Source organism: Rhinoderma darwinii, chromosome 1 (genome assembly GCF_050947455.1).
Source record: "Rhinoderma darwinii isolate aRhiDar2 chromosome 1, aRhiDar2.hap1, whole genome shotgun sequence".
NCBI classification, from domain to species: domain Eukaryota; kingdom Metazoa; phylum Chordata; class Amphibia; order Anura; family Rhinodermatidae; genus Rhinoderma; species Rhinoderma darwinii.
This window is the reverse complement of record NC_134687.1, coordinates 650,860,433-650,883,947: the sequence shown is the minus strand read 5'-3', so window position 1 is coordinate 650,883,947 and position 23,515 is coordinate 650,860,433. Positions and strand designations below refer to the sequence as shown.

At 42.1% G+C, this 23,515-nt stretch overlaps 1 protein-coding gene across 1 annotated transcript in view; it reads left to right on the top strand.

Annotated features, from left to right (window-relative positions):
- The window catches only part of LOC142699398 (uncharacterized), a 111,479-nt gene extending 89,096 nt beyond the window's left edge, over window positions 1-22,383 (top strand). Inside the window, exon 7 of the mRNA XM_075848038.1 lies at window positions 21,077-22,383. Coding sequence (XP_075704153.1) covers window positions 21,077-22,224 — 1,148 coding nt within the window. The 3' untranslated portion in view covers window positions 22,225-22,383. The remainder of the gene's footprint in view (window positions 1-21,076) is intronic.
- The last annotated feature ends 1,132 nt before the right edge of the window (window positions 22,384-23,515 follow it).

Below are 23,515 nucleotides of genomic sequence, written 5' to 3'. Positions count from 1 at the left end.
ACCCTGATGTACTCCTCACATATTACATATACCCTGATGTACTCCTCACATATTACATATACCCTGGTGTACTCCTCACATATTACATATACCCTGATGTACTCCTCACATATTACATATACCCTGATGTACTCCTCACATATTACATATACACTGATGTACTCCTCACAGATTACATATACCCTGATGTACTCCTCACATATTACATATATCCTGATGTACTCCTCACATATTACATATATCCTGATGTACTCCTCACACATTACATATACCCTGATGTACTCCTCACAGATTACATATATACTGATGTACTCCTCACATATTACATATACCCTGATGTACTCCGCACAGCTTACATATACCCTGATGTACTCCTCACATATTACATATACCCTGATATACTCCGCACAGATTACATATACCCTGATGTACTCCTCACATATTACATATACCCTGATGTACTCCTCACATATTACATATACCCTGATGTACTCCTCACATATTACATATACCCTGATGTACTCCTCACATATTACATATACCCTGATGTACTCCTCACATATTACATATACCCTGATGTACTCCTCACATATTACATATACCCTGATGTACTCCTCACAGATTACATATACCCTGATGTACTCCGCACAGATTACATATAACCTGATGTACTCCTCACATATTACATATACACTGATGTACTCCGCACAGATTACATATAACCTGATGTACTCCACACATATTACATATACCCTGATGTACTCCTCACATATTACATATACCCTGATGTACTCCGCACAGCTTACATATACCCTGATGTACTCCGCACAGATTACTTATACCCTGATGTACTCCTCACATATTACATATACCCTGATGTACTCCTCACAGATTACATATACCCTGATGTACTCCTCACATATTACATATACCCTGATGTACTCCGCACAGCTTACATATACCCTGATGTACTCCTCACATATTACATATACCCTGATGTACTCCTCACATATTACATATATCCTGATGTACTCCACACATATTACATATACCCTGATGTACTCCTCACATATTACATATACACTGATGTACTCCTCACATATTACATATACCCTGATGTACTCCTCACAGATTACATATACCCTGATGTACTCCTCGCATATTACATATACCCTGATGTACTGCTCACATATTACATATACCCTGATGTACTCCTCACATATTACATATACCCTGATGTACTCCTCACATATTACATATACCCTGATGTACTCCTCACATATTACATATACCCTGATGTACTCCTCACATATTACATATACCCTGATGTACTCCTCACATATTACATATACCCTGATGTACTCCTCACATATTACATATATCCTGATGTACTCCTCACATATTACATATACCCTGATGTACTCCTCACATATTACATATACCCTGATGTACTCCTCACATATTACATATACCCTGATGTACTCCTCACAGATTACATATACCCTGATGTACTCCTCACATCTTACATATACCCTGATGTACTCCTCACATATTACATATACCCTGATGTACTCCTCACATATTACATATACCCTGATGTACTCCACACAACTTACATATACCCTGATGTACTCCTCACATATTACATATACCCTGATGTACTCCACACAGATTACATATACCCTGATGTACTCCTCACATATTACATATACCCTGATGTACTCCTCACATATTACATATACACTGATGTACTCCGCACATCTTACATATACCCTGATGTACTCCTCACAGATTACATATACCCTGATGTACTCCGCACATATTACATATACCCTGATGTACTCCTCACATATTACATATACCCTGATGTACTCCTCACATATTACATATACCCTGATGTACTCCTCACATATTACACATATCCTGATGTACTCCTCACATATTACATATACCCTGATGTACTCCTCACAGATTACATATACACTGATGTACTCCTCACATATTACATATACACTGATGTACTCCTCGCATATTACATATACCCTGATGTACTCCTCACATATTACATATACCCTGATGTACTCCTCACATATTACATATACCCTGATGTACTCCTCACATATTACATATACCCTGATGTACTCCTCACATATTACATATACACTGATGTACTCCTCGCATATTACATATACCCTGATATACTCCTCACATATTACATATACCCTGATGTACTCCTCACATATTACATATACCCTGATCTACTCCTCACAGATTACATATATCCTGATGTACTCCTCACAGATTACATATACCCTGATGTACTCCTCACATATTACATATACCCTGATCTACTCCTCACAGATTACATATACCCTGATGTACTCCTCACATATTACATATACCCTGATGTACTCCTCACACATTACATATACCCTGATGTACTCTGCACAGCTTATATATACCCTGATGTACTCTACACAGCTTACATATATCCTGATGTACTCCTCACATATTACATATACCCTGATGTACTCCGCACATATTACATATACCCTGATGTACTCCTCACATATTACATATACCCTGATGTACTCCTCACATATTACATATATCCTGATGTACTCCTCACATATTACATATACCCTGATGTACTCCTCACATATTACATATACCCTGATGTACTCCTCACAGATTACATATACCCTGATGTACTCCTCACAGATTACATATACACTGATGTACTCCTCACAGATTACATATACACTGATGTACTCCGCACAGATTACATATACCCTGATGTACTCCTCACATATTACATATACCCTGATGTACTCCTCACAGATTACATATACCCTGATGTACTCCTCACAGATTACATATACACTGATGTACTCCTCACAGATTACATATACACTGATGTACTCCTCACAGATTACATATACCCTGATGTACTCCTCACATATTACATATACCCTGATGTACTCCTCACATATTACATATACCCTGATGTACTCCTCACATATTACATATACCCTGATGTACTCCTCACATATTACATATATCCTGATGTACTCCTCACATATTACATATATCCTGATGTACTCCTCACATATTACATATACCCTGATGTACTCCTCACATATTACATATACCCTGATGTACTCCTCACATATTACATATACCCTGATGTACTCCTCACAGATTACATATACCCTGATGTTCTCTGCACAGATTACATATACCCTGATGTACTCCTCACATATTACATATACCCTGATGTACTCCTCACATATTACATAAACCCTGATGTACTCCTCACATATTACATATACCCTGATGTACTCCGCACAGATTACATATACCCTGATGTGCTCCACACATATTACATATACCCTGATGTACTCCTCACAGATTACATATACCCTGATGTACTCCTCACATATTACATATACCCTGATGTACTCCTCACAGATTACATATACCCTGATGTACTCCTCACAGCTTACATATACCCTGATGTACTCCTCACATATTACACATACCCTGATGTACTCCTCACATATTACATATATCCTGATGTACTCCTCACATATTACATATACCCTGATGTACTCCTCACATATTACATATACACTGATGTACTCCGCACATCTTACATATACCCTGATGTACTCCTCACAGATTACATATACCCTGATGTACTCCGCACATATTACATATACCCTGATGTACTCCTCACATATTACATATACCCTGATGTACTCCTCACAGATTACATATACACTGATGTACTCCTCACATATTACATATACACTGATGTACTCCTCGCATATTACATATACCCTGATGTACTCCTCACATATTACATATACCCTGATGTACTCCTCACATATTACATATACCCTGATGTACTCCTCACATATTACATATACCCTGATGTACTCCTCACATATTACATATACACTGATGTACTCCTCGCATATTACATATACCCTGATGTACTCCTCACAGCTTACACATACCCTGATGTACTCCTCACATATTACATATACCCTGATGTACGCCTCACAGATTACATATACCCTGATGTACTCCTCACATATTATATATACCCTGATGTACTCCTCACATATTACATATACGCTGATGTACTCCACACGCCTTATATATACCCTGATGTACTCCTCACATATTACATATACCCTGATGTACTCCACACAGATTACATATACCCTGATGTACTCCTCACATATTACATATACCCTGATGTACTCCTCACATATTACATATACCCTGATGTACTCCTCGCATATTACATATACCCTGATGTACTCCTCACAGCTTACACATACCCTGATGTACTCCTCACATATTACATATACCCTGATGTACGCCTCACAGATTACATATACCCTGATGTACTCCTCACATATTATATATACCCTGATGTACTCCTCACATATTACATATACGCTGATGTACTCCACACACCTTATATATACCCTGATGTACTCCTCACATATTACATATACCCTGATGTACTCCACACAGATTACATATACCCTGATGTACTCCTCACATATTACATATACCCTGATGTACTCCTCACATATTACATATACCCTGATGTACTCCTCACATATTACATATACCCTGATGTACTCCTCACATATTACATATACCCTGATGTACTCCTCACATATTACATATACCCTGATGTACTCCTCACATATTACATATACCCTGATGTACTCCTCACAGATTACATATACCCTGATGTACTCCTCACATATTACATATACCCTGATGTACTCCTCACAGATTACATATATCCTGATGTACCCCTCACAGATTACATATACCCTGATCTACTTCTCACAGATTACATATACCCTGATGTACTCCTCACATATTACATATACCCTGATGTACTCCTCACATATTACATATACCCTGATGTACTCCGCACAGTTTACATATATCCTGATGTACCCCTCACAGATTACATATACCCTGATCTACTTCTCACAGATTACATATACCCTGATGTACTCCTCACATATTACATATACCCTGATGTACTCCTCACATATTACATATACCCTGATGTACTCCGCACAGTTTACATATATCCTGATGTACTCCTCACATATTACATATACCCTGATGTACTCCGCACATATTACATATAACCTGATGTACTCCTCACAGATTATATATACCCTGATGTACTCCTCACAGATTACATATACCCTGATGTACTCCTCACATATTACATATACCCTGATGTACTCCTCACATATTACATATACCCTGATGTACTCCTCACATATTACATATACCCTGATGTACTCCTCACATATTACATATACCCTGATGTACTCCTCACATATTACATATACCCTGATGTACTCCTCACAGATTACATATACACTGATGTACTCCTCACATATTACATATACACTGATGTACTCCTCGCATATTACATATACCCTGATGTACTCCTCACAGCTTACACATACCCTGATGTACTCCTCACATATTACATATACCCTGATGTACGCCTCACAGATTACATATACCCTGATGTACTCCTCACATATTACATATATCCTGATGTACTCCTCACATATTACATATAACCTGATGTACTCCTCACATATTATATATACCCTGATGTACTCCTCACATATTACATATACCCTGATGTACTCCTCACAGATTACATATACCCTGATGTACTCCTCACATATTACATATACCCTGATCTCCTCGCAGATTACATATACCCTGATGTACTCCTCACATATTACATATACCCTGATGTACTCCTCACATATTACATATACCCTGATGTACTCCGCACAGTTTACATATATCCTGATGTACTCCTCACATATTACATATACCCTGATGTACTCCTCACATATTACATATATCCTGATGTACTCCTCACATATTACATATATCCTGATGTACTCCTCACATATTACATATACCCTGATGTACTCCGCACATATTACATATACCCTGATGTACTCCTCACATATTATATATACCCTCATGTACTCCGCACATATTACATATACCCTGATGTACTCCTCACATATTACATATACCCTGATGTACTCCTCACATATTACATATACCCTGATGTACTCCTCACATATTACATATACCCTGATGTACTCCTCATATATTACATATACCCTGATGTACTCCTCACATATTACATATACCCTGATGTACTCCTCACATATTACATATACCCTGATGTACTCCTCACAGATTACATATACCCTGATGTACTCCTCACATATTACATATACACTGATGTACTCCTCGCATATTACATATACCCTGATGTACTCCTCACAGCTTACACATACCCTGATGTACTCCTCGCATATTACATATACCCTGATGTACTCCTCACAGCTTACACATACCCTGATGTACTCCTCACATATTACATATACCTTGTGTAATGGCAGGAAGGAGGTGAAGGGAAAGTGAGCCCTAATCTACCCACCGCCCTGTCCCTGCCTACTTGCAACGACCCGCCCTAGGCGACGAGGTACAACTGGGCGGCGGTCCCTACGCTGTCTAAGTGCACGGGAAAACAAACAGGGAACACGCAAGGGAAGGGGCAGTAGCCACGGAACGCCACGAGGAAACGGAGCGGCGAACGAACAGTCAGGACCAGGACGAAGTGAGTACACCCAAGCGGGCACGGAGACAGAAGCAAGCCAGGGGCAAAGCAAAGCAGGTCAAGCAGAACTGCAGCAAGGCAGAAGCACGGCAGAAGCAGGCTGGAGCAAGCAGCAGTGGGGCCAGGAATCCAAAAGAATTACAAGCACTGAGCAAGAGAACAGGGCAGGTAATAAAGGACAGGGGGCGGAGCTAACTCCGACAGACCAGGCCGCGATAGGCTCTCCCACTCCTGAGCCTGCCACCCTGGTTGGTGGGAGATGGTGTCAGTCGAACAGGTCTGGCCTCAGGTGTGGATTGATTAATCCCAGGAGTATACCTAGACGTAGTACCTGGCAGATCCCTAACAGTACTCCCCCTTTTATGAGGGGCCACCGGACCCTTACTAAGAGGACCCGGTTTAGTGGGGAAGAGAAGGTGGAACCTCCTGATCAATACCCCAGCGTGAACATCACGGGCAGGTACCCAAGTCCTCTCCTCCGGCCCGTATCCTCTCCAATGGACCAGGTACTGGAGGGAGCCCTGGACCATCCTACTGTCCATAATCTTGGCCACCTCGAATTCCACCCCCTCAGGGGTGAGAACGGGAACAGGAGGTATCCTCGAGGGGGACCAGGACGGGGAGCAGCGTTTTTTAAGGAGGGAGGCATGGAAGACGTCATGTATGCGAAAGGATGGGGGGAGCTCCAGACGGAAGGATACAGGGTTGAGGACTTCAATGATCTTATAAGGTCCAATAAATCGGGGAGCAAACTTCCTGGACGGGACCTTAAGGCGCAAGTTCCTGGACGACAACCAGACCAAATCCCCGACGACAAACCGGGGGTTAGCAGAACGTCTACTATCCGCCTGAAACTTTTGTGCGCTCTGGGACGCCTCTAGGTTCTTCTGAACCTGGGCCCAGACAGTGCACAGTTCCCGATGAACATCCTCTACCTCAGGATTATTGGAACAACCAAGGGAGACGGAGGAGAACCTTGGGTTAAACCCGAAATTACAGAAAAACGGGGAGACCCCTGACGAGTTACTGACCCAGTTATTCAGGGAAAATTCAGCAAGGGGAAGGAATGAGACCCAATCGAATTGACAGTCAGAGATGAAACACCTTAAATATTGTTCCAGGGATTGATTAGTCCTTTCCGTTTCACAATTAGTTTCGGGATGGAAGGCGGAGGAGAAGGACAGATCAATCTCCAACTTTTTACAAAAAGCTCTCCAAAATAAGGAAACAAATTGTACCCCTCTGTCAGAAACGATATTGACTGGGGCCCCATGGAGACGCAGGATGTGTTTCACAAACAAAGAAGCTAACGTCTTGGCGTTAGGTAGCTTCTTAAGGGGCACAAAGTGGCACATCTTGCTGAAGCGGTCGACTACCACCCACACCACCGACTTGCCCTGAGATGGAGGCAAATCGGTGATAAAATCCATGGAGATATGGGTCCAAGGTCTCTGGGGAATGGGCAAGGAACGTAGTAGGCCCGCAGGTCGGGACCTAGGGGTTTTGGACCTAGCGCAAACCTCACAAGCGGCGACGTAAGCCCTAACGTCTTTAGGCAACCCAGGCCACCAATAGTTTCTGGTAATGAGGTGTTTGGTGCCCAAGATGCCAGGATGACCAGATAGAGCGGAGTCATGGTTTTCCCTGAGTACCCTCAGCCGGTATTGCAGGGGAACAAACAGTTTGTCCCCAGGGACGTTCCCGGGAGCTGCACCCTGATCAGCCGCGATATCAGAAGCTAAATCAGAATCCGTGGCAGAGACGATTATACCAGGGGGTAAAATACAAGCAGGATCCTTCTCGGAAGGAGGATTGGCCATGAAACTACGTGACAGAGCATCAGCCTTTAATATTCTTGGACCCAGCCCTATAGGTAACCAAGAAATTAAATCTGGTAAAGAATAGTGCCCACCGAGCTTGTCTAGGATTAAGCCTCCGGGCCGATTCTAGGAAAACCAGATTCTTGTGATCCGTAAGGACCGTTACCTGGTGTCTGGCCCCCTCCAGGAAGTGCCGCCACTCCTCAAAAGCCCATTTAATGGCTAGAAGTTCGCGGTTGCCAATATCATAGTTACTCTCCGTGGGCGAAAACTTCCTAGAGAAGTAAGCACAGGGGCGGAGATGGGTGAGGGAGCTGGTACCCTGGGACAAGACGGCCCCCACTCCCACCTCGGATGCGTCAACCTCCACAATAAATGGCTCCTCTTGGTTGGGCTGAATCAGCACGGGGGCCGAGATAAAGCACTTCTTGAGGGTCTCAAAGGCCTGGACGGCCTCAGGGGGCCAATGGAGGACATCAGCACCCTTGCGGGTAAGGTCCGTAAGAGGCTTAGCGACGACCGAGAAGTTGGTAATAAATCTCCTGTAATAGTTGGCGAACCCTAAAAAACACTGTAACGCCTTAAGGGAGGCAGGTTGGACCCATTCCGCCACAGCCTGAACCTTGGCAGGGTCCATGCGGAATTCATGAGGAGTGAGGATTTGCCCTAAAAATGGTATCTCCTGTACCCCAAAGACACATTTTTCAGTCTTAGCAAACAGATTATTCTCCCGAAGGACCTGGAGCACCTTCTTGACATGTTCCACGTGGGAGGACCAGTCCTTGGAAAACACCAGTATATCATCAAGGTACACAACAAGAAAATTACCCAGGTACTCTCTCAGGATTTCATTAATAAAATTCTGGAAGTCAGCAGGGGCATTACACAACCCAAAGGGCATGACCAGGTATTCGAAATGACCCTCGGGTGTGTTGAACGCAGTTTTCCACTCATCCCCCTCTTTGATGCGGATAAGGTTATATGCCCCCCGTAGATCGAACTTAGAAAACCATTGGGCTCCCTGAACCTGATTAAAAAGATCCGGAATCAAAGGAAGTGGGTACTGGTTCCTTACGGTGACCTTATTCAGGTTACGATAATCAATGCACGGCCTAAGACCACCATCCTTCTTCCCCACGAAGAAGAAGCCAGCACCTACAGGAGAAGTCGAGGGGCGAATGAAACCCTTGGCCAGGCATTCTTGGATATACACCCTCATAGCTTCACGTTCAGGACATGAAAGATTAAATATCCTACCCTTAGGAAGCTTGGCACCAGGCACCAAATCGATAGCGCAATCGTAATCTCTATGGGGGGGCAACACCTAGGAGGCCTCCTTAGAAAACACATCGGCGAAGTCCTGAACAAACTCAGGAAGCGTGTTTACCTCCTCCCGGAGGTGAGATAGAGTTAACAGAAAGACATGACATAAGACATTCATTACCCCATTTGGTGAGATCCCCAGTATTCCAATCAAACGTGGGATTATGCAACTGCAACCAGGGAAGGCCTAAAACCAGATCAGACGATAATCCCTGCATCACCAGTACAGAGCACTGCTCCAAATGCATGGAGCCAACCAGGAGTTCAAAAACAGGAGTATGCTGAGTAAAATAACCATTAGCAAGGGGAGTTGAGTCGATTCCTACTACAGGGATAGGATAAGGTAAATCAATACAAGGCATCTTTAGAGACATAGCAAATTCCACAGACATGATATTAGCAGATGAGCCAGAATCCACGAAAGCACTGCCCGTGGCAGACCGGCCAGCAAACGAGACCTGAAAGGGAAGCAAAATTTTATTGCGTTTCACATTAACGGGAAATACCTGTGCGCCCAAGTGACCTCCCCGATGATCACTTAGGTGCGGAAGTTTTCCGGCTTCTTATTCTTGCGCCTGGGACAGGTGTTCAGTAGATGCTTGTCGTCCCCACAGTAGAAGCAGAGACCATTCATTCTGCGAAACTCCCTACGTTGTCGAGGGGACATGGAGGCCCCGAGTTGCATAGGTACCTCCGAGTCCTCCGTGGAGGGGCGAGGAGACGGGACCTCGGGGGGGATCGCAGAAAAGTCAGAGGGGAGCACATTGAAGCGTTCTAGCTGACGTTCCCTGAGACGTCGGTCAAGTCGTACTGCTAGGGCCATAACCTGGTCAAGGGAGTCAGACGAGGGGTAGCTAACCAGCAGATCCTTCAGGGCGTCAGATAATCCTAACCTAAACTGGCACCTTAGGGCCGGATCGTTCCACTGAGAAGCTACGCACCACTTCCTAAAATCAGAACAGTATTCCTCAACCGGTCTCCTACCCTGACGTAAGGTCACCAGCTGACTCTCGGCTAAAGCAGTCCTGTCAGTCTCGTCGTAAATGAGTCCGAGGGCAGAGAAAAAACGATCAACAGAGGAAAGTTCAGGGGCGTCAGGAGCCAAGGAGAAGGCCCACTCTTGGGGCCCTTCCTGGAGTCGGGATATGATGATACCCACCCGCTGGTTCTCGGAACCTGAGGAGTGGGGCTTTAGGCGGAAATACAGTCTGCAACTCTCCCGGAAGGAGAGAAACGTCTTACGGTCCCCTGAGAACCGGTCAGGTAACTTGAGGTCGGGTTCTAGAGGTGAGGTGAGGGGTACTACTAAAGCAGCGTCACCCTGATTGACCCTTTGGGCCAGGGCCTGGACCTGTAGGGAGAGGCCCTGCATCTGCTGGGTCAGGGTCTCAAGGGGGTCCATGATAGCGTCAGCGTAGGAGAAATGGTAGACTAGGTAAAGGCTTGTAATTATGTAATGGCAGGAAGGAGGTGAAGGGAAAGTGAGCCCTAATCTACCCACCGCCCTGTCCCTGCCTACTTGCAACGACCCGCCCTAGGCGACGAGGTACAACTGGGCGGCGGTCCCTACGCTGTCTAAGTGCACGGGAAAACAAACAGGGAACACGCAAGGGAAGGGGCAGTAGCCACGGAACGCCACGAGGAAACGGAGCGGCGAACGAACAGTCAGGACCAGGACGAAGTGAGTACACCCAAGCGGGCACGGAGACAGAAGCAAGCCAGGGGCAAAGCAAAGCAGGTCAAGCAGAACTGCAGCAAGGCAGAAGCACGGCAGTAGCAGGCTGGAGCAAGCAGCAGTGGGGCCAGGAATCCAAAAGAATTACAAGCACTGAGGAAGAGAACAGGGCAGGTAATAAAGGACAGGGGGCGGAGCTAACTCCGACAGACCAGGCCGCGATAGGCTCTCCCACTCGTGAGCCTGCCACCCTGGTTGGTGGGAGATGGTGTCAGTCGAACAGGTCTGGCCTCAGGTGTGGATTGATTAATCCCAGGAGTATACCTAGACGTAGTACCTGGCAGATCCCTAACACCCTGATGTACGCCTCACAGATTACATATACCCTGATGTACTCCTCACATATTATATATACCCTGATGTACTCCTCACATATTACATATACCCTGATGTACTCCTCACAGATTACATATACCCTGATGTACTCCTCACATATTACATATACCCTGATCTACTCCTCACAGATTACATATATCCTGATGTACTCCTCACAGATTACATATACCCTGATGTACTCCTCACATATTACATATACCCTGATCTACTCCTCACAGATTACATATACCCTGATGTACTCCTCACATATTACATATACCCTGATGTACTCCTCACACATTACATATACCCTGATGTACTCTGCACAGCTTATATATACCCTGATGTACTCTACACAGCTTACATATATCCTGATGTACTCCTCACATATTACATATACCCTTATGTACTCCGCACATATTACATATACCCTGATGTACTCCTCACATATTACATATACCCTGATGTACTCCTCACATATTACATATATCCTGATGTACTCCTCACATATTACATATACCCTGATGTACTCCTCACAGATTACATATACACTGATGTACTCCTCACAGATTACATATACACTGATGTACTCCGCACAGATTACATATACCCTGATGTACTCCTCACATATTACATATACCCTGATGTACTCCTCACATATTACATATACCCTGATGTACTCCTCACATATTACATATACCCTGATGTACTCCTCACATATTACATATACCCTGATGTACTCCTCACATATTACATATATCCTGATGTACTCCTCACATATTACATATATCCTGATGTACTCCTCACATATTACATATACCCTGATGTACTCCTCACATATTACATATACCCTGATGTACTCCTCACAGATTACATATACCCTGATGTACTCCTCACATATTACATATACCCTGATCTACTCCTCACAGATTACATATATCCTGATGTACTCCTCACAGATTACATATACCCTGATGTACTCCTCACATATTACATATACCCTGATCTACTCCTCACAGATTACATATACCCTGATGTACTCCTCACATATTACATATACCCTGATGTACTCCTCACACATTACATATACCCTGATGTACTCTGCACAGCTTATATATACCCTGATGTACTCTACACAGCTTACATATATCCTGATGTACTCCTCACATATTACATATACCCTGATGTACTCCGCACATATTACATATACCCTGATGTACTCCTCACATATTACATATACCCTGATGTACTCCTCACATATTACATATATCCTGATGTACTCCTTACATATTACATATACCCTGATGTACTCCTCACATATTACATATACCCTGATGTACTCCTCACAGATTACATATACCCTGATGTACTCCTCACAGATTACATATACACTGATGTACTCCTCACAGATTACATATACAATGATGTACTCCGCACAGATTACATATACCCTGATGTACTCCTCACATATTACATATACCCTGATGTACTCCTCACATATTACATATACCCTGATGTACTCCTCACATATTACATATACCCTGATGTACTCCTCACATATTACATATATCCTGATGTACTCCTCACATATTACATATATCCTGATGTACTCCTCACATATTACATATACCCTGATGTACTCCTCACATATTACATATACCCTGATGTACTCCTCACATATTACATATACCCTGATGTACTCCTCACAGATTACATATACCCTGATGTTCTCTGCACAGATTACATATACCCTGATATACTCCTCACATATTACATATACCCTGATGTACTCCTCACATATTACATAAACCCTGATGTACTCCTCACATATTACATATACCCTGATGTACTCCGCACAGATTACATATAAACCAGAACAAGAAACAAGTCACGACCAGGTGTTTGAAAAAATACAAATAATCTTTATTAAAGTCAATTATACACTTGGAGACAACGTATAACACTTAGACATAATAAAATGCCATGGACCCTCGAACACAAACGGAATCCGAACGTAAAAGCAGAGTAGCCCCCCAGATGTAAAAATGGTCTGACACAACCTATATATGGCTAAAGTGCATAAGTACATATTAATGAGCAGGTACTAGGCATGGTACGCTTTGCACAGATGAACACATAAATAAGTATAGAGAATATATATAAGGTACAATCTAAGTAAAAACGACATATAAAGTAGTATACCTACACCTGCGTATAAGAAGATAAATAGGAGATCAAGACCAAGAGGGGGACCTCTGCTTAACCCAACGCGCGTTTCGCTGGTGCTTCGTCAGGGGTTGATGTCCAAATGCCCCAGTTACCCCTAGATATACCTTCCTCAATGATGTTTTACCGGTAAAATCACAGCTGTTTCCTATCGGGTGGTTAGGTGTTCAGCTTCGGTCACAAATGACAGACGGCGATACATCCCGCCCACCCACGATAGCGTCCTATCGTGTAGTCTTATGTCAAAACAGTCCTCCTCCCAGAACCGCCTCCATCGGCATAACCACACCAGGCGGGCGGGGGAATGAAATCAGCCCGCCCGCTCGATGTGGAGCTGCCGAAGGTCAGAAGCAGGGATATAAAGAGGAATGAAATTAGAAGTTTAGTGGCAATCCAGTTTTGGCCCAAGGTAGAACTATCTATCCTGATCATTAAGGTGAAAAAATAGGTTAAAAAAAGTACTCCTCACATATTACATATACCCTGATGTACTCCTCACATATTACATATACCCTGATGTACTCCTCACAGATTACATATACCCTGATGTACTCCTCACATATTACATATACCCTGATGTACTCCTCACAGATTTTCACTTTTTACCATCCTCAGCGCATTCATTTCAGGAAAACACCTGTGGAGTCAGAATGCTCTACACCCCTAATAGCGCCGATCACATCATGTACAATATAGGCCACTTATAATGTGGTGACAGAGCCTCTTTAATGGAGCGGGGTAATGCTGTATTACACATCCGCAGCCCCGCCGGCGGAGATCAGAGAAACCTCTTATCTCCGCCGTTATTCCCCTGAATGCTGCGATCAAAGCTGACTGCAGCATTCAGGGGAAAATGAGAAGGGGGGTTGCCCTTTGGATCGCGTCACAGGGAATTCCTGTGACGCGATTGAGGAACAGACCATATATGGGCAGACAGCCCAGGGTCCATTGAAGGACCCCAGGGCTGTCTTACCATATTTTCTGTTGTTAGGGCATACTTAGGTATGTCCTAATAACTGCCTGTGTACTATTCGTACACAGGCTAATGTACTGGCATATAGATATATGCCAGTGCATTAAAGTTTAAAAATAAAGTAAAAACATATTAAATAAAAAAAATACATACACTATTTTTAAATAAATATTAAAATAAGTCTCAATACATAAAATATACACATATTCGGTATTGGCGCGGCCGTAATAACCTTCGCAACAATTTTTTTAAGTAATTTATGATGTGTACACTGTAAAAAAAATAAAACTGCTTTCTTTCACTTATTGTGGGGCATGAGGTGCGATGAATTTAACCTCAATGTGCCTCACATTAATAGTAATTAACCCCATCATGTACCTCACACATTAACCCATTTTGACTGCGAAACATGATGGGGTTAATTACTATTAATGTGAGGCACATTCAAAATTCAATACCACCTCGTGCCTCACATCAGAAAATGGAAGAATTATTATTTTTTTATTACTGTTGGCAAAGTATCGTTTTGGTATCGAAATCGCAATACTACACAAAGTATCGGTATCGAAGTCCAAATTCTGGTATTGTGACATCCCTAACCCTTAATAAACGTCTTAAGTGGTGTCGTTTCCAAAGTGGGGTCACTTTTAGGGGGTTTCCACTGTTTTGGTCCCAAAGGTGTTTTGCAAATGCAACATGGCGCCCAGAAACTAATCCATCAAAATCTGTGCTCCTTCCCCTCGGAGCAGTTTATGAGCACATATGGGGTGTTTCCGTACTCTGGAGAATTTTCTTTAGAAATGTTGGGGGCTTTTTCTCCTTTGTTTGTTAAGAAAATGAACAATTTCGAGATAAAACTACATCTTATTGGAAAAAATGTGCTTGATTGAGGGGTGTGATTGCTTATTTTTTTGTGGGGCGAGCTGTAGTTTTTATTAATACCATTCTGGGATACATGCAAATTTTTTTTATCACTTTCTATAAAAAAATTTGAGGGCACTAAGGTGACAAAAAAAAACAACAATTCTGGCGTCTTTAATTATTATTATTATTTTTTTGTACTAAGTTCAATGTGCGGGTTAAATAACATTATATTGTAATACTTACATTTTTACGGATGTGGCAAAACCAGTTATGTTAATTTCAATTTTTTTTCAACATTACTTTAGAGAACAGGTGGGAAAAGGTTTTGGTTTTTTGTAACTATTAGTTTTATTTTTCATGTTTTCTTACTGATTTTTTTTCTTTTTGTTTTTTTCCATTAGCCGCCCCCCCCCCCTCCCAGGGAACTTGAACTAGCGATCGCTTGCTCTGTATACGGCAACACTAATGTATAGCAGTATATCGTTATTTTTACAGGCCTCCGGCAGGACTTCGTGGTAGTGCAGAGATGGCAGACCTGGGCGCCTTCATTAGGCCCCCAGGCTGCCATGACAACCATCATCTTCGTGCAATCGCATTGCAGGAAGACCGATGCGCTTTCTGAGCCGGCCGACCCCTTTTTCTAATGCTTTAGATGCTGCAGTCACAATTGACTGCGGCATCTAAGGGGCTAAACAGGCGGAATCAAATGATCCTTGATTACACCCATTGCAGAAAGGTGTCGGCTGTTTTACACAGCCGACACCCGTTGAGTATGGAGCGTGCTCGGCCCGTAAGCGCGCTCCGTACTTCCCTTTAACGCTTTGTACATACATGTAGGTGACAATGCGTTAGGGCAGGGGTTTATGTGTCATTTTTTCTTCATTTATTTTTGTTTGTTTTTTTAACTTTTATTTTTATGGCCTTTCCATCAGAAACGACATTTGGGGAACTTTTATTATTTCATTTTATTTCTTTACACTATACTTTTCCTCTGTAACTGTTGCTTTACAGCAGGGGTGATCAGCCCTGTTATAGTGACTATTGTCACTGATAGGGCTGTGCTGGGTCTAGTTAGATACAGCAGCAGCCTCCTACTACCGACCAGTCACATGACCATCAGGATCAATAGAGGCAGCAGCGCTCATTGAGCGTTGTTTACGTGAGTACAGAGAAGACAAGTGGTAAAAAAACAATTTGTGTCTTCTTTACAGGGTCCCTGGCAGTCTCTGACGGCCGGGCACTCGACATTTTGCTGATCAATCACTCAGGCAGCAAACTTAAATCTGCAGCATATGTACACAGAGGGCAGTCCTCAACTGGTTAAACATCATTTTAGGAGTCAATCGAAATGAAAAAACACATAGATTTTGGTTATTTCCTTTGTACTTTGTTATTTATTTGGTTCTTCCATTACAAATCTTCTAATAATAACAGCTGAGAAGAAAGATCTTCATTATAATTCTATATTTAATATGAGGCTGGGACAAGAATTGAGAAGCTATTAGAAAACACACAAGGTCCCCATGACAACTCTGCACACAAGTCACAAGGGGACATGTTGTCTTCAGGATATTTCCGTAGTACAACCTTAGGCTGCAATTTCAAGCACTCAGATCTTCGCTGTAATCTGCTATACACTAAATAGCTTTTTGGATCATGTCCTCTTTAAATGTACACTAACTTTTCAAACAACTTGTGGTAATCTAATAGTATTTCTGATATATATCAACTTTGTCATTTACTTACTGTTATAGTTTAGCCTTTTTATCCATGAAAATTTTATGTGAAGTTAGTGCCACTAGGTGAGAGAGACACGGACGCTGCTGCTTATATAAGTCTATGGGAAAGGAAGGAGAAGCAGAAGGAGAGAGCAGGAGCACAAAGATACAGATGATGTTGTCAATAAAGGTCTTTGAAGAGGAGAGGGGGAGCAGAAGCAGAGAGGGTAGACATAGGCTGCTGGTAAGAGTTATATGTCTCCTCTGTGCTGGATTTTCCGCTACACTGAACTAGGGATGCACGATGCATCGAAACTTCAATACTGTTTCAATACTCTGCATCCCCAAAAGATTCGATACCGTTATTTCATGTATTTCGATACTTAGCTGTGCGGCTGCACAGCTCAGTATTGTAGCACATGAATGTATGAGAGCAGGGCTGCGGCTGTGTAATACAGTCATTGCCGCGCTCCTGAGTCCTGATAACAAGTGTGCGGGGTCAGGATGAGGCGATGCGGCCGGCGCTGCACTAATGATTGCCGGCATTGAAGACAGAACATGGCGGGCGCACTGTAAAACACCCCCATGTTCTGTCTTCATTGCCTCAACCGCCGCTCATTAGTGCAGCGCCGGCCGCATCACCTCATGCTGACCGCGCACGCACTTCCTGTCAGGAGCGGGGCAATGACTGTATTACACAGCCGCAGCCCCGCTCTATAACGGCAGAGATCAGAGAAACCTGTCATCTCCGCCGCTATTCCCGTGAATGCTGCAATCACAGCGGACTGCAGCATTCAGGGGAAAATGAGAATGGGGGATGCCCCTTGGATCGCGTCACAGGGAATTCCTGTGACGCGATTGAGGGACATACCATATATGGGCAGACAGCCCAGGGTCCATTGAAGGACCCCAGGGTTGCTCTACCTTATTTCCTGGTAGGGCATACTTAGGTATGTCCTAACAACTGCCTGCGTACTATCAGTACACAGGTTAATGTACTGTAATATAGATATATGCCAGTACATTAAAGTTTAAAAAATAAAGTAAAAACATAAAGTAATGTTAAATAAATAAAAAATACAGATACACTTTTTTTACAATAAACATTAAAATAAGTCTCAATACATAAAACATACACATATTCGGTATTGGCGCGGCCGTAATAACATGCACAACAATTGTTTTGCGTCATTTATGATGTGTACGCTGTAAAAAAATAAAATAAAAACTGCTTTCTATCACTTATTGTGGGGCACAAGGTGTAATGAATTTAACCTCCATGTGCTTAACATTAATAGTAATTAACCCCATCATGTACCTTACATATTAACCCATTATGACTGAGAAACATGATGGGGTTAATTACCATTAATGTGAGGCACATGGAGGTTAAATTCATCATCACACCTCGCGCCTCACATCAGAAAATGGAAGAAATTTTTGTTTTTTTATTACTGTTGGCAAAGTATCAAATTGGTATCGAAATCGCAATACTACACGAAGTATCGGTATCGAAGTCCAAATTCTGGTATCGTGACATCCCTACACTGCACCGTACTGCTGTATGATGTGCTTCGTGCTTCTGCAGCTTTTAAGTGTGCACTACAGAGAGATAGTAGACCAGGGTGGCTCTCTGCTCTGTGTGCAGTGTATAGAAGACATGATCACAGTTAAGCTCCACCCACTACCTCAGGGAAAACTGAGAATTAAAGATAGAGCCAGCTGAGGGAAATCTGCTAAAAGAATGCCAGATACAAGTCATGTAATGGCCAGAAATAGTGTTATTCCTCCTGTACACACATATGACAGATTATTCTGAAAAGTCGTCTTAAAATTAGGTTCGCTTTAAGGGTCTTTTAGAAGTTCTCAAAGTGGGTTTAAAGATGTGGGTGTTTTATATTGGATTAAAAAAAACAGATCCATAATTATTAGGAAGCACCTATTTTAACCAGTTGCTGACTGCCCATAGATTATAAATGTCCTGGTGGTCCACACCTATCTCTGCAAGGACCTTTTAAAACATCCAGCTGAGTTTTCTCCTCTCCGACTCTCCCACTCCATCAGAGTTAAATATATCACATATTTTATTACACAATGTCGAAGCCCTATATGTCCTGAGAAAAACAAGACCAAATAAATATAGGTTGGCAGAGGAATAGAACAACAATTTTCTATTAAATTGTCACATGACTAAAACTTGAATGAGGCCACTTCATTTCATTAGTTTCACATTATCAGTACTTGATAGGACCCTCTTTCCCCTTAGAGCAGCCTGAATTCTTAGTGGAATGATATTAATATGTACTGGAAACCTTTATTACAGATTCTGATTATTATCTTCACTCACTGTCTATTCCATTGCATCCCACAGATGTTCTATAAAATTAAGATCCGTTGACTGTTCAACCATTTGGATATGCAGACCTCATTATCATGTCTATGAATTCATCCTGAGAATTGTGATTTGTCACATGACACATTATCTTGTTAAATGTAGACTGTGGGCAATATTAGACTGTAACAATATTAAGTTAGGATTGTGCATGCCTTATTAGTATTTAAACGGCTAAATGTGTTGGCAAAGAACAAGCTTCATTGCCAGACAAGGTTCTGCTTTTCCAAAAAAATAATTTTATTAAGTCAAGCTTCATGTAATAAATTAATAGTGGAGGACTGAGTGTAGACCAGAATCCTGGACTGTCATGGATTTATTTTAAAGTGTTATACAAAGCGTTATAAGGCTGGAATGGAGTCAAAATGCTTGGCTTAAACATCTTCCTGCTTGATTGGCTGTGTCGTCCGACCTACAGGGAGAGGGGGGCTGTATGGCACTGTCTACAAGTGGGAAGTGGGTAATTATGTCACTGTCTACAGGGAGGCTGTATGGCACAATCTACAGTGAAGCACTATCTACAAGGGGGGCTGTGTGTAGCAGCCAAGGGAGGGGGCATTATACTGTGTGGAGGCCACTAAGCGGACATTATACTGTGTGGGGGCACAATACTGTGTGGGCACAATTAGAGGACAAAATACTGTGTCCTTGAAAGGGTTATAATATAAAGGGGGCGCTAAAGGGGCATTATACTATGTGGGAGCACTATTTAGGTCCTTAAATTTTTTAATGGTGCATTTTTGGATGATAGAGGTGGGGAGCCAAAAGATAATTTCGCCATCTATACTAAGGTCAGCCCTGGTCACAAAGTTGTTAACGGGGACAAATGTGTTAGCAAAGGTTTAGACAAGGTTCAGCAAACAACTCCCTCCTGCTTGATCCACTTCTGGCTTTGGCTCAAAACACTGCATGTGTGTTTCTAGCCTAATATGAATGTTATATATTTGTCAACTTTTCTATTGTGAAACAAAATCACAATTTTTTTTTAATCCTAACAGAAAATCCCAGTCAGAACTCTGAGGGAAACTTCACGTTATTGCTAAATTATAAAGTAGAAGATAAAGATATCATCCAGCACTCTTCAGGAGAAAACCTCATTACCCTTAATACACATCCAGGACTTCACAGTAAAGATCTATTATATAATTTCACTAATCATGAGGAACCTTCCACTAACCAATCACAGATTGTTACCACAAGTACAGCTCAGAAAGGCAGTAAAAGGTTACATTGTGGTAAACAGTTCACAAAATGCTCAGGTCTTTTAACAAACAGAAGAATTCACACAGGAGAGAAGTCGTATTCATGTGCAGAATGTGGAAAATGTTTTACAGATAAATCAAGTCTTGTTAGACATGAGAGAATTCACACAGGAGAGAAGCCGTATTCATGTTCAGAATGTGGGAAATGTTTTACAGATAAATCAGGTCTTGTTACACATGAGAGAATTCACACAGGTGACAAGCCGTATTCATGTTCAGAATGTGGGAAATGTTTTTCATTTAAATCAAGTCTTGTTATCCATAAGAGACGTCACACAGGTGAGAAGCCGTATTCATGTTCAAAATGTGGGAAATGTTTTACAGATAAATCATCTCTTGTTACACATGAGAGAAGTCACACAGGGGAGAAGCCATATTCATGTTCAGAATGTGGGAAATGTTTTACAAATAAATCAGCTCTTGTTACACATGAGAGAAGTCACACAGGAGAGAAGCCATATTCATGTTCAGAATGCGGGAAATGTTTTACAGGAAATTCAAGTCTTGTAACACATGAGAGACTTCACACAGGAGAGAAGCCGTATTCATGTTCAGAATGTGGGAAATGTTTTACAGCTAAACCATATCTTGTCACACATGAGAGAAGTCACACAGGAGAGAAGCCATATTCATGTTTAGAATGTGGGAAATGTTTTACAGTTAAATCATATCTTGTTAAACATAAGAGAATTCACACGGGAGTGAAGCCGTATTCATGTTCAGAATGTGGGAAATGTTTTCCATATAAATCAAGTCTTGTTACACATGCGGCAATTCATACAGGAGAGAAATTATATTCGTGTTCAGAATGTGGGAAATGTTTTTCTACTAAAGGCAAACTTAGGGCTCATCGGAGAAACCACACAGGGGAGAAGCCATTTTGATGTTCTATATATGGAAGATGTTTTATAAAGAAATTTACATTTTAGAACTCCGCAGAGAATTCACATGGAGTAGAAACCATAATCTCGCTTAGAATGTGGGAAATGCTATAAGAGCAAAATAAAGATTTTAAACAAATCAGGTTATTCATAGACCTTAAAGAGGCTCTGTCACCAGATTTTCAAACCCCTATCTCCTATTGCAGCAGATCGGTGCTGCAATGTAGATAACAGTAACGTTTTTTTGTTTTTTTTTCAAAAACGAGCATTTTTGGCCAAGTTATGACCATTTTTATATTTATGCAAATGAGCCTTTCTTAAGTACAACTTGGCGTGTTTAAAGTTATGTCCAAGTGGGCGTGTATTATGTGTGTACATCTGGGCGTTTTTACTTGTTTTACTAGCTGGGCGTTGTGAATGGAAGTGTATGATGCTGACGAATCAGCATCATCCACTTCTATTCACAACGCCCACCTTCTGCCAGTGCACAGACACACAGCGTGTCCTCGCGAGATCAAACTGTGACGTCACTCACTTCCTCCCACAGGAACTTCATCGCGTCGGATGATCGAGGACACGATGTGTGTCTCAACTGCCAGAAGCTGGGCGTTGTGAATAGAAGTGGATGATGCTGATTCGTCAGCATCATACACTTCTATTCACAACGCCCAGCTAGAAAAACAAGTAAACACACCCATATGTAACGAACACAATACACGCCCACTTGTACATAACTTTAAACACGCCCAGTTGTACTTAAGAAAGGCTCATTTGCATAAATATAAAAATGGTCATAACTTGGCCAAAAATGCTCGTTTTTGAAAAAAACAAAACTTTACTGTTATCTACATTGCAGCGCCGATCTGCTGCAATAGGAGATAGGGGTTTGAAAATCTGGTGACAGAGCCTCTTTAAACAGCTAATTAGAGTGTTCATTTTTCGGGTAAAATTAGCCTGGATCTGTCAAAAACTCAATTTACCTGAGGTCAACTATGGCTGGGATCCATAAAGGAAAAGTATTATGGATATAAGGAAGAAAAAAAAGATTTTAAACACATCAGTTTATTCACAGACTTTAACCCCTTAATGACCAGCCTATTTTAGGCCTTCGGGTATGTTCATACACAAACACGTCTGAAAATACGGAGCAGTTTTCAAGGGAAAATATCTCCTGTTTTTTAGAATTTTTTTAAGCCACTAGCGATTTTCGCAGCATTTTTCGAGGCGTTTTTTACGGCCTCTTTTGGAGCTGGTTTTCAATAGAGTCTATGAAAAACGGCTCCAAAAACGTCCC